Source organism: Aethina tumida, chromosome 7, assembly GCF_024364675.1.
Source record: "Aethina tumida isolate Nest 87 chromosome 7, icAetTumi1.1, whole genome shotgun sequence".
Taxonomy (NCBI): domain Eukaryota; kingdom Metazoa; phylum Arthropoda; class Insecta; order Coleoptera; family Nitidulidae; genus Aethina; species Aethina tumida.
The window spans coordinates 11,031,195-11,045,091 of NC_065441.1; the positions used below are offsets into that span (position 1 = coordinate 11,031,195).

At 28.2% G+C, this 13,897-nt stretch overlaps 1 protein-coding gene across 1 annotated transcript; it reads left to right on the plus strand.

Annotated features, from left to right (window-relative positions):
* Positions 1-2,439: 2,439 nt before the first annotated feature.
* LOC109599179 (mannosyl-oligosaccharide 1,2-alpha-mannosidase IA) lies at positions 2,440-8,312 on the plus strand. The gene is made up of 8 exons (XM_020015125.2): positions 2,440-3,084; positions 5,360-5,575; positions 5,629-5,808; positions 6,407-6,620; positions 6,676-6,900; positions 7,446-7,729; positions 7,791-7,910; positions 7,967-8,312. Exons 1-8 carry the CDS (start codon positions 2,545-2,547, stop codon positions 8,093-8,095), a joined length of 1,908 nt encoding a protein of 635 aa, XP_019870684.2. The 5' UTR covers positions 2,440-2,544; the 3' UTR covers positions 8,096-8,312.
* Positions 8,313-13,897: the final 5,585 nt, after the last annotated feature.

Here is a 13,897-nt window from a genome sequence, read left to right on the forward strand (position 1 = left end):
ATTTTAAAGTTTCGGAAACCCAATCAAATAAAATCCAAACTTAAATACATATATTTATTTGTATCAATGTTTTGCGACTACATTTGAAAACAGGATATTTGCGTATTATTAAACATATCTAAAAATAAAAAAATTAAACCAAACTAATTGTATATTATTTAATGCACAATCTGAACATTTATTATTCGGTTTCAGTAATTCATTATTATGTATCGTTACCGTATGTTTCCGCTTACAAAATTGTCGGGCTGGTAGCCTATCTAAGGTAGCTTATACTTTATTATTATTTTTTGAAATTACAGAACTATTTATTTTAAATTTTACAATAAACAACCTTGTTTTAATTTTCTTAAAGAAATATTTGTATTAAATAAAAAAGAATATCATATGTTGGAAAATCCAGATTGTACATTCATAACATGTACGTAATAAAATTGATTCAGTAGTTAATATTAGTGATTTGGAAGAAAGCAAATATTTAAAAATTAATAATCCAACTCTGCTGTAAAAATACACATCGATCAGAAAAGTTTAAAACGTAGATTACTTAATTATCGATAATTATTAACTGTTCGTTTCTGTACTAATTAAATGTTTTTTCATTCTATTTTCACCTGATTAAGTGAGTAATCACAGGGTACTACAATTTAATAAAATCTGCGCTGCAGCCAGACTGGAATTAAAATTGTTTTATAGAGAAAAATCATTATTATATTATTAAATTTGATTTATACATTATATTATATATTTATACACAAGTTTTATTTTGGATTTCATTCAACGAATATCATGACCAGGAAATTTGCTACACAATAAATCGATTGTGGTTAATGCTGTGAAGCATGTCGGGTCATCCTGTTGAAGTTAAGTACAAAAAAATCGTTGTATTTCAATGTCAATTGTGTATTTCTATGTTATTGTAAATAAACAAAAAAAATACACAATCGCACAATAGTTGAATCGTGTCATTTTTTCAACGTTTATTTAACAAATTTATGGACTTTATCCTGAGAAAATAAATGAAAAAATTGTTTTATTTTATTTCTTTTAATACTTGGTCAATTTTGGTATCATTTATTGATACTAAATTATCATATATAATAAATTAACACATAATTATAAAAGAAACATACAAAATCGATAAATATATCGTTTGAAACAATCAACACATATTACCTCACTAATAATGAATGAATGAATGAATGATGTTACATGCGTAGATATTAGTTATACATATCATGAATTAGTTTAATTAACTAGGTATCGTATTAAGTAGGGTATGTGTATGTTAAATGGGGACACTGAAATTCATGAGTTAGGCTGATTCTTAAGCTAAAGCCTTTGTTTTGTAGATATTATATTTCTTTAATGTATGAATTATCATTTTAAAATATATAATATATTTATATTGTCTAGATTACATATAGGTAATAGGTTAGTCATTTTTTATGATAATTTTCCATAAATAATAATTATAATTAATTGGATAATAAATGTTTTTTATTTTCCTATTTTAAAGGGCAAATATTCAAATAGAATAATTACTTTTCTTAACTATTCTAAGTTGAACATTATTATATTATGATCCTTAATAATAATATATTTAAATGCTGTACATTATTTTAATTATATTATAAACGTATAAATTGTACACATATTTAACGTACACAAATAGTAATAATTAAATATTAAAATAGTTCACCCAATCAAATGAAACATTTACGCTTCTGCTGCATTACGAAAGGTTAACTAATTTTAGACTGTGGCAATAAGTGAGATTTTAATCTTTACAAATTATAAATATCTTCATGTATATAAACTAGAACTTTAATTCAATTCAATTAAGTCGATTATTCGAATATTGACATCTATAAATTTTTCTTTACTGTCCTGCCTTTTAAGCCTCTATTTAAAATTAAATTATAAATACAAAAGTTAAAGCTGTATTTGGATATTTGAATAAAGGATTTTAGTATATGAAGAATATTCTTATATTAATATTATTCGAATATTCGGCTGAATCAAACTGATGATATAAGTATCTTTTGTTTTTGAAGCAACCTTTTTTTATTTGGAGTTCTTTATTTTAAACTAATATCGTACAGTATAATTATAAAATTGGCAAATTTCTGATCATAAACTGTTTGTAAAAGTTTACTGTTTATTATTCGAAAGTTCTGTGAACAGTTATTATCATATTCATTCATTTTGGTACGTTTAGAAAGAGTTCTGAAAATTATCAATTATTAGTACGACTGTGGTTCCCCGAAAGGATTTTATGACACGTAGATCGAAACCAATCGATACACTGTCTACATTTGAAACGTTACTGATGTAAATTACTTTGTCCCACGACCGACTGCCATGCCGCGAACGTCACAGGTACAATCTCTGCGATTATCTCTCTAGAGCTGGCCCACCACAACGGTACGACGATTTCACTACACATTTCAGAGATGTGTGAGTGGTCGGCGTGTCGTGTTCGTGTCGCGTAGGAGCGCGCGTTAATATCGCATATTAAATAAAAAACACTTGGCTGTGAAAATGAGTACGATCACCCAATTACCAAATTTTACCACCTATCTAAGCAGCATGTCCGTGCTTAAGCCACTTCGATTTCGCACTTCGTACTTCGTACTCTTGGCGATCTCTTTGATCGGTTTGTTTAGTTTTACCACAATGATTTTTCTGCCCGATCTTAGAGAGACGGGAGCGGGACGCGTGTACAAAGTGTACGACGATTTTAAAAAGGCAGGTCCGGACTTGCTGTTGCCGCCACCTCCGAGGCTCGAAAACGGGCCTTTTAAACGTGCCGATCATGTAGTGGGAAACGAAGACGTTCACGTCATTGGAGACAGGGCCAAACTGAAAGAGAAGATAGAAAGGGATTTTCCGTTAAACGTGTTAGAGGAACCTTTGGTGGATGTTGGCAAGAAATCCGGTACTACCGAATCGGGGAAGAAAATTGCACAAGACAGCGGTGATGTCGCAGTACCAGTGTCGAAAAGAGAGACCTATTCGATCGCAAATGGAAGTGCAGACAAGTTTTCAGAAACGAGACAAAAACAAGAAAAAGTGAAGGAGGTATATCATAGTCAGTTTGAATTATACATGCCAAACATTGTGATATCAATAATTATTTACGTGAACAATAAATGTACATTTACGTTTCTTTATAATAATATTTTAATTTATAGAGTCAAAGGTAAAATTAATTAAATTTAAAAACGTTTTATCTATGCAAGAAAAAGCAATGATTATAAAAATTCAGATCTAATAATCTAAAATCATGCATTTTTTATTATGAGGTTTTCAACAATTTTAAATGTTAAATTTTTATTAAAATTTCTTAGACACGGTTAACATCAAAATGAATCTACTTAGCATTTCATGCTAATTTATAAGCGAGTTATATTTACATTTTCAATGTTTTTTGTTTACATCTGTCATTTAACTGGAACACAAATTAGAGTAATAACGCATACCCGAATAAAATTTCAAGGCTCTCTGAATTTAAACTTCAATGGATATCTACTTCTGTATTTCCGGTGCAAATAAAGCCGGGTGATTAAACTTATACACGTGAAAAGATAATAAATTTAAAATGTACATAAATTTAGATATATTATCTAAAAGTTTATGTTGTGAAATATTTTTTAAATTAATTTAATAACCAATTGTCTATTTAATATTTTATTGTAAATATGTCATTAAAAAAATAATATAATATTAATATACAGTAGGAAAAGCGTTTGACCCGTCTGAATTTAGAGAGAGACATCATGCATGACAGAGACAGTGCCCCATAGTAGGAGACTTACTGTCTCTATTGTACATGATGTCTCCTTCAAGATTCAGATGGATCAAAGTTTTTTCGTACTGTATAAAAAGGGAAGAAGACATTTGAACTTATTTGTTATATTACACTAATTATTACATTTTTCCTACCGCAGAAAAGATAAAATTCCTAGAGCAGAAAATTTTCCACCTAAATATGCTTTCAGTTATACTGATGTTATTAAACTTTTATTTAAAAGTATGGTCGTATTCAAATCATAGATATGTAAGATAAAGTAAAATTCATATTTTTTAATATTAATTGTAATAAAATTTCACATATACATGTAATGAGATATTATTAAATTAATCATTATTTAAAATTTTTAATTAAATACATTATTTTATCGTTGCTTATTTGAATATATTTTCTATTTCTAACTTCGAATAACAGATGTAAAAATGTATCAGATATATTTCCAGTACCACAACGAATTAATTTGTTATCAAGAATTCAAGAACATAAAAATAAATCATGACTATGGGGAATTTTTGATATCATAGAAAACAGGCTTCATATGAATATATTGTTTGTGTGAAATAATAAATAAATAAATATTATAACACTTATATACTCTTATGAGTACATATTGATTCTGTTGATTTTGTACTTCAAGTTTGAAATTAGCTATATTGTTGATTATTATTATTTGTTATTAATGTATTTCCTAGAAAAAATTAACATTTTTTATTAATTCAGTTATTAATTGAAACATAGTTTATTCATACCGTGTGTATTCTACATTAGTTGAATTTTATTTAGCAATTTACTATCGACCTAAAACTATTTTTGTACTTTGGGGGTATCGCTAAATGCAGTACTTATAATCAAACAATTATATAATAAAAAAACGGAATATGTTATCATATAGGGAAATAATATGTATCTATTTATTTTTAGTGCAAATATATGCGTAATTTAAATAATTTTAATTTTTATAAGTGTAAATATTTGAAATAAACACTAATATCTAACTTATGTATGAATATTATATTAATATAAATCTAAACAATATTTGTTTACTAGAATAATAAGAATAAAAAGGTGGTTAAAATATTTACATCATTTTTAGTGTATCAAATTTAATTCAAATTAATAAAAAAATAGGAAAATATCTGTATTATTTGTAAGGGGTACATACAATGTGTCCTATTTACTTTTTTTATTTATAAAACATGTTTGTGACTATTTTATTTAGTATATTAATTATATACATTTAGATTAATTTGCTTTGTAGCATTTCCACCAGTTTAAAGAAAAAAATCCGTGTACTGCGAAAATTAATCGTACTTTGCTATTCGAGGAAATAATTTTATCACACGAGTATATTAATTACATATTCATTTAAAAATGCTTACTATAAATGTTCTTCAACTAATAAACAACATAAACATAAATCATTGAGAACGTTTTATCAGAAACCTTTGACATAACATTTATCATTAATATCATCTTAATATTACGGTTAAAAATTACTATGTTTATTAAAACAATGTACTTTTGTATGTTTATTAATTGTAGATGATGAAACATGCTTGGGATGGATACGTAAAATATGCTTGGGGTTCTAATGAACTGCAACCAATTACGAAACGTGGACATACCAGTAGTATATTTGGAGGACTTAAAGGAGCCACTATTGTTGATGCTATGGACACTTTGTACATAATGAATCTCACCGAAGAGTTCAATCTGGGTAGAGAATGGATTAAATTTAATCTAGACGCCGAACCAACAGTAAGAATTAAGGATTGTCGAATATTTTTTTTCTAATGATTGTCCATTTTTAGAACCTAGAAGTGTCCGTTTTCGAAGTTACGATACGGTATCTCGGCGGTCTCTTGACGTGTTACTCATTTACAGGGGATATCCTGTTTCGTGATAAAGCTACCGCGATTGCAGACAGACTTCTGCCAGCCTTTGACACGACTACTGGTATACCTTATGCATTAGTCAACTTGAATACAGGTGTAAGTTTACTCAAATGATTAAGTATTTGGAGTTACAGGATTAATATGTTGATAGGTGAATATCTAAGTGCTTATTCATTTTCATGTTTCTTTTATATATGCCCCTGCTTTTAATTTTTTTGCTTTAGAATTATACATTTGATAATTATTTATATTTATTATAACATTTATTAAAAACAAATCTAAAAATGTAAATCATTACGTATAATAAATATAGATGTGTATATAATTATTGGTAACTTCCTCGATTTTTGTGAATGTAGAGTGATTTTAGAACGTGACCATTTTTTTTGTCATTTGTGAAAGTTGACCTCCAAAATCTTTAGCACATTAATATCTACAATTGTTGTCCTCAATTTCATATTCCAAATCTATCATACGTAATTTTAATAAAAAATATCCATGTATTTAATATAATAAGTTAAGATAAGAAAAGGATATTAGTCTATATCATTTTTATCTATAATTCAGTGTGTACATTTCTTTTAATATTTTATCTACTTTAATCAGCTTTGCATATCTTGGTAGTGGCTTTATTTTCTATTTTCTTCATGATTTACACCTGGGAAGTAGTTAAAAGATTTGGTATTCATTTTAGAAAAGTAGGAATTATGGTTGGGCCAGTGGTGGGTGCAGTATTTTATCTGAATTCGGATCGCTCTATTTGGAGTTCTTCTATCTAAGCGAAATCACTGGTAAATCAATTTACAAAGAAAAAGTTGAACATATCCTAAACTTACTAGACGATATCGATAAAATTGATGGATTGTATCCGAATTATCTTAATCCACTTACGAGAAAATGGGGATCACGTAAGAAATAGGAAATGGAACCTTAACACCAGTGATTTTATATATATTTTTTTAGAACACGTATCTATAGGATCATTAGGTGACAGTTATTATGAATATCTATTGAAAATATGGATCCAGTCCAATAAAAAAAATACTAAAGCAAAGAGAATGTTTGAAGATGCGATGGACGCAATTTTGGACAAAATGTTATTTGTTTCGCCTGAAGGTTTGGTGCACTTTTCCGAGTTGCGGAGTGGCAAACCAGAACATAAAATGGAACATTTGGCATGTTTTTCAGGTATGTGAAATAATTATTTTTATACTATACTAATAAGACCATACTAAGCAAATTCTATTTAAACAGTACATACCGGTAGTATATTTGAAACTAATACTAATACGTTAATAGTCTTATTGACACTTTATAATATAAACAGTAAGACAGCTATTTCATTTGAATAAAGTTAATTTACCTTTGGTTGCTGCCAGACAATAGAAAGCTAATATTCGAGAAAATCAGAGTGATTACAATAAAGGATTGGGATAAATAGTGAAACTTTGCAGTATCTCTCCTTTGTTAGAAGAAGCTTCGTTAAATTGTTGAAAATAATCCACTTAAAAGCTTTGTGAATATGTGCTAATTGGTATCCAAGAATAAGCAAACTTTACCATCCAAAATTAGATATCCAATTACAGTTTAAATTGCAGAATAAAAATAAAAATGATAATTCTGGACATTTATTATATTAAAATTTCTTTTTCTGCAGTTTAATATCATATCAATGATGACTGTGTTTTATTTTATAATATGCGTATTTATAATAATCATGCGTGAATTTTTAGGAGGTTTGCTTGGTTTGGCAGCACACACATTAAATACACAAGAATCACAACGATACATGTCCGTTGGAAAAGACATAACCCATACTTGTCACGAATCATATGACAGAACTAAAGTAAAATTAGGGCCCGAGGGATTTCGATTTCGTAACGGCATGGAGGCTAAAACCGAGTTGAGAAACGAAAAAGTGTACATTCTTCGACCAGAAGTTATCGAATCATATTTTTACATGTACAGATTGACCAAAGAACAAAAATATCGCGACTGGGGCTGGGAAGCAGTCCTTGTAAGTAACTTTAACTACATATGTACACATTAGACCTAAAGCCATATTTCGTAATTTATAGGCTCTAGAAAAACATTGTAGAGTACAAACAGGTGGTTACACAGGACTTTCAGATGTCTACGATGAAAATTCTAGAAGAGATGATGTTCAACAGAGCTTTTTCTTGGCTGAAACACTTAAGGTGAATATAATTTAATATATTAACTAACCAATATATTAACAATGATCTTGTTTTAGTACTTGTACTTATTATTTTCTGATGATGATGTAATACCTCTTGAAAAATGGGTATTTAATACAGAGGCACATCCTTTACCTATCAAAGAGATTAATTCGTTTTATCGACCGAAAAGTGAGACGAATTGAAGATTTTAACATTCCAAAGATGGTGACTGCAATACCGTTGTTATTTTTTTAGAGTTTATTTGTGTTCTAATGACAAATGTGATGTAATCTAATTTTGTACCTTATTAGTTAAATGATATTTGTAAAATATATTACCTTAATTGCATATTTCTTATGGAAGATTTTGTAAATACATAATTTGTAAAGAAATATATTGTAATTAAATATTTTAAAAAGTGCTTCATTAGGAAGTTACAGTGCCACAACACATAGTAGAGTGCCCTAAAAATCATCAGAACAAGCGGTTGTAAACTTAATATGTTCGTATAGTCTTTTGTTTGGATATTTCAAAGAGAATGGAACGGGAGGCTGCGAAATTGGGTAACTATTTCATGGAGTAGTAACAGTTTTTAGTGACACGAAATTAAAACTTGTAAACTGTTGGACGTATGTGCTGTAAAAAAAGCACGTGGCACGTCGAAAAATGTTCGGGACGTGATATTCAGGAGACGGGCCAAAGTTATAATACCACTTCTGAACTATTTTATTACAAAGCACGCGCTCCTCTTATTACTTACACTTGAGTATAAGGACCGCCAAAAATTCATAGATGATCCAAAACACAACGTAAAGACGGTGGGAAGGGCCACATACTAAACGATATTAAATTTTAAATTGGAACCGCAGGATAAGTTTACTCTTATCGGAAGTTGAAGGATGCTTCTTTGACTGATGGCTAATACCTTATTGTTTTCATATGAAAAAATGTAAGAGTGACCATAAATTCGATTTAATATTCTGGCCGGGGGAAATTTCAAAATTTTCTTTACCTAGAATAATATATATTTGACGGTCATTTATGATTCAAGAAACACTCATCGGTTAATATAAATTGTCCCATTAACCTTTGCCCTAAGCTGAAAATCTGACATTTACGAATTGCCATAGACCGTTATTTTGCCATGTGCATAGGACCGTGTCTCTCCGGCAACACAAACAGCATCCATACATGACACTTCCTTAGTTAAATTTACGGTGGATATCTTAATTGGCAAACAGAAGTGAACAGGTAAATCTCGGAGGAGCAATGAAACTGAGCACGCCCGGTTATGGCCAACTGGGCTGCTGATATTTTATTGCTCAAGATTCCAACTTTACGTCCAAACACCTATGTACGATAAGCGCTGTGTCGTATAACTTCGAAACTGATTTACCGGAATTATTTCACTTACAGCAATGTTGTCTTAATTTTGTTGTTTATACCAACAAGTGTGTACAAAGTAGGAGTAGGATCGTAAAATCCTTACAAGCAAAAATGATGAAATATAATAAAAAATACACTATTAAATTATATTTACTTAAACTATGGCATTTATACGACACTAGTTCAGCACTTAATCAACAAAGCTTTGTTTTTCAAGAATTCTAACAAAGGTATCTCCTTCCCTGTGTGTAAATTTAAACTGAATTTGTCATGGCCTTACACGATACAGAAGAGGTGAGATCTCCTTTATCTAGAAAATGCATTTTTGCTGTCGGTAAAAAGTATATTTTTTGTATGTAACATAAATTAAGTTTGAATTATTAACATATAATATAATAGTAAGTATAATACAATAGTAATGTATAAATAATAGTATTTAAAATTAACAGGATAATCTTTAAAAAACAAATTTAATCTAGATTTGTTTTATCTATAGTAGTCCATCTTTTGACTGTTCTATGGATTATTGTTTCTATGATATAACCTAAAATATAAAATTTTGTAAATTTAAATACCTATTTTAAATCAGCATATAGTGGATGGCTACAATGGGTAAAGTAATAAAACTTGCAATCAAAACTTATGTTAAGTAAATTAATCGTGTTTACAGGATATGAATTAGAATTAGTGGACGTTAATGACTTCTATGACATAAAAGTTTCACATGCGAACACTGAAGAACAAAATTCTCAAATACTAAAAGAAAAGATTTCTAAATTAGTATTAAACAGTCAATTGAATAATCAAGTAATTGATATAACTAAAATTACATCACTTACATTAAGTAAGTGTAATTTATCATCAGTTCCAGATTGTATAAAGATACTAAACCTACGAAATTTAGATTTATCACACAACCATCTAACAATTTCACCAATTTGCCTCCATGTTGGTCTTAAGTCTTTGGCTACATTAAATCTATCATTCAACAAAATTGAGACTATTTTAACAGATTTAGCTTGCTCAAGAACACTAAAGAAATTAAATTTGAGCAATAACAAATTTAAGGCTCTGCCAAATTGTATTTTGTCATTTCGATGTAGTGCTCTGGAAGAGCTGGATTTCTCTAATCATAATGCACAATATTATAAATTTGATTGTTTGTCATATTATAGAAGCATTTGTGTGTTAAAAAAATTAATTCTCAGAAACTCCTGTCTACGTGATGCTGATTTTGTCTTCCTCAAATCAATACGAGGTCTCAATTACTTAGATTTAAGCAATTGTGGTGGGAAAAATATTAACATGTTTAAAGACATTGATTTATTATTTACACAACGAAAATGGATTTCTTTACAAGTTTTGGTGTTAGATAATATTTCACTAGGTATTTTTCCAGAAGGTATTGCATGGATTGAACAGTTGAAAGAATTGTACATTAGACAAAACCATTTGTGTTGGATACCAAGTTCTCTACAGTATTTAATAAATTTAGAAATTTTAGATATATCATTTAATGATATCAGTGCAGTTGATGAAGCAATATTTAAATTACCTGTAATTAGGGTTGTAAAAGCAAGATCGAATTATATTAATCAAAATATTGAATTTGAAGCTAATTTGGAAATCTTAGATTTATTTGATAATAACTTTGAAGAGTTTAACTGCGACATTAGTAAAGTTAATTGTGTAGATTTGGAAAGTAATTATTTTGATACCAGAACAAATTCTAAACTACAAGATCAAAGTTACACAAAAAAATTGGAAAGATTTAGAAGAATGGATGATGGTTTTAGATTTAATGGTCCAAAAGAAAAATGTGAAAGTAATTGTTCATCTTCTTCAGAGAGGGAAAGTGAAGACGATTTAAATATTGAAGTTGGTCAAACTGAGACTATATTTGAAGATAACTGGGATGAATCTAACACTTCTAGTCCATTGATAACAGTGTCTGATAATGAGTATCAGGGTGAAAAGAAATATGATGTTGATTTTGCTAAAATAAGTCAAACAAGAATCTACGTGAATGATGAAGACTGGCTATATAAAGATGTAGATTAAATTTTAATTTTTATTATATATATATTCAATGAATAAATATTTAATTTTTTTTGTTTTTGTTTTCCTTGAGATAAGATTTTTACAAAACATTACATATTTGGTACCCATACATGATAAAAAAAACTGATACAGATGGAATAAAATCAAAATTTCAATGTCATTATCCAAAGTTTGAGAGACGATGTGTCAAATAATTATAAAAAAAAAACTTATGGAGAAATTAATTTAATATGTCTCATATGGATTTCAAAAAAAGGGTATGCGGTACAAAGAGTAAATTTATTTATTTATTTATTTTCTATAAATTTGCTGGAATTTAAAATATGAAAACAGTTTATTATCATGAATCAAGAGTATGAGATTAGAGTATTAGACGAGATAAGTTTATAAATGAAATCAATAAAAACATTTTAATCCTAAAATAAGTGTGTATAAAATTATCAAAATATAAACCGTAATAGTAAGCCCAATAAATTCTAAATTAAAAATGATCATTTATGATATGGTTTTAAATTTGCCCATTATTATATACGTCAATTTATTATATATAGAATATATTATATATACTTAGTTCCATAAAAAGGCTGTATCTAAGAACTGGGTCTTGTTCGAATTTGCAATTTAAAATGGCTTCTTAACATGTCGTGTTTGAGACACCAAGACCAAGGCGTTATACATCGTATTTAAATTAATTGCCAGTTGACAAAAAATATAAATTTATAAAACCATTACAGGACTGAATATTTGAATATTTTATAATAATAATTCTTAATAAGGAAAACAAAAAGAGTTTTGCGAATACTCGACAATTTAAAGTTTTCTAATTTACATTTGACTTTAAAATCAGATTGGTCGATTTTTGAGGGCGTCGAACTTGGTACTCAACTCTTTAATAAGGATCCATTTCAACTGATTGCTTTAATATTGAAATATGTCGTTGAGAGTATTTTGCCAATGAATTTCTGTTGAAAAATTGACTTAATCACCTGAAGTATATGATTTAATTTTCTCCGAGTTTGTATATTTTACCATTTAAAATACTAAATTCCTAATATTTATATTCCAAGGAATTTATGTTTTTTTAAACTAAACGTATAAACCAAATAAAAATAACTATGTAAATTTAACTTAACAATAAATTTGAAATAAACCTACCTTATATTTATATGGAAACTTTGAAACTCTTTTAACAAGGGTGGTTTGAATAATATACATTGTAATTAAATACTTTTTTGTTTTCGAATGTATTTATAAACATTTACTTACAAATAAATGTATGTATAAAATAATCACATTAAAAAGTGGAGAGTGAAATTCATTCCACATTCATCTATTCATTTTTGTCCGGGTACGTCACTCACATTGTAAAAATTCCTCAAGTGTATCTGATATTCGGGACCACCAACTATGGCGGAAAGTATTCCAGCTTAGAACAATTTGAGCCAGATGATAAATTCTTACAAGTTTTTTTCACTTCGTGTGTTCAACGATAAGGGACGGGATAAATCAATAACCGGAACTTCCTGCATGATGTATGAATATTTTTTCGTTTAATAACCGAATTTTTACACTTATTATTACCGAGTTTAAACGTGTTCCGTGTCGGCATAAATTAAATTCGGGCCGACACGTGCATTCCTTAAGAGATTTATTTGGGAAAGTATGATTCACATGAGGGTGGAAAATTGGTTGGAGATGAATATTGAAACGTTTACTTGATTAATATAACTATCAAATAGTTTGAAATTGTTCTGAAACAAACAAATGAATCAAAATCATGCATTATTTGTTACAATTAAGATGAAATATGTTATGAAACATTAAAGTAATTTCTTAAATAATCCAAAACTGTTAAATAGTTTAAAACAGTTCTTATGAAATATTGAATCAAAGTAGGTTCCAACGTATACCACAGAAGGAGAAAATATGCGAGGCAAACAGTTGTATGTATGTACGTGCAAAACTCCTGGTTAAACAGACCGTATAATGCATTGTGCGCAAATGGACGGTAATACAGATAATTAAGAGGATCCATTTAACATCACATATTGTTTAATTAGTGCCAGGTACTTAATGTAGCCGTGGGACTAAAACGTTCATAAAGATACTAAGACACTATTATGCTATCATGCCAAGCCAGGAACATCAGTTTGGAATAGAAAGATTGTTAATTAATTTGTTATTAATGAATTTTTTGTTTATCAGTAAAAAATATTCAGTTAAATTTTAATTATGTTTTATAATTACTTTTCTTACATTATTAGATCAATATATTTTTAATTATACAGTTACATATTTTTAAATTATATATATTTCATTAAGTAAATTTTATGCAATAAGGATATTAAACAAAATATTAGAAATAACGGTAAAAACGTTTGGTATAACTACAAGTTACAATAACAGGGATTTTAAAAAATTGTAATGTCATTGTGAAAAGTTTTTTGTTTAAACATCGTTTTTTATTGAGAATATAAACCAATAAGATTATAGATAAGAAATATTTTTAAAATTATGTAGGGGCAGTAATATTTATAAATATTTATATTTCGAATTTA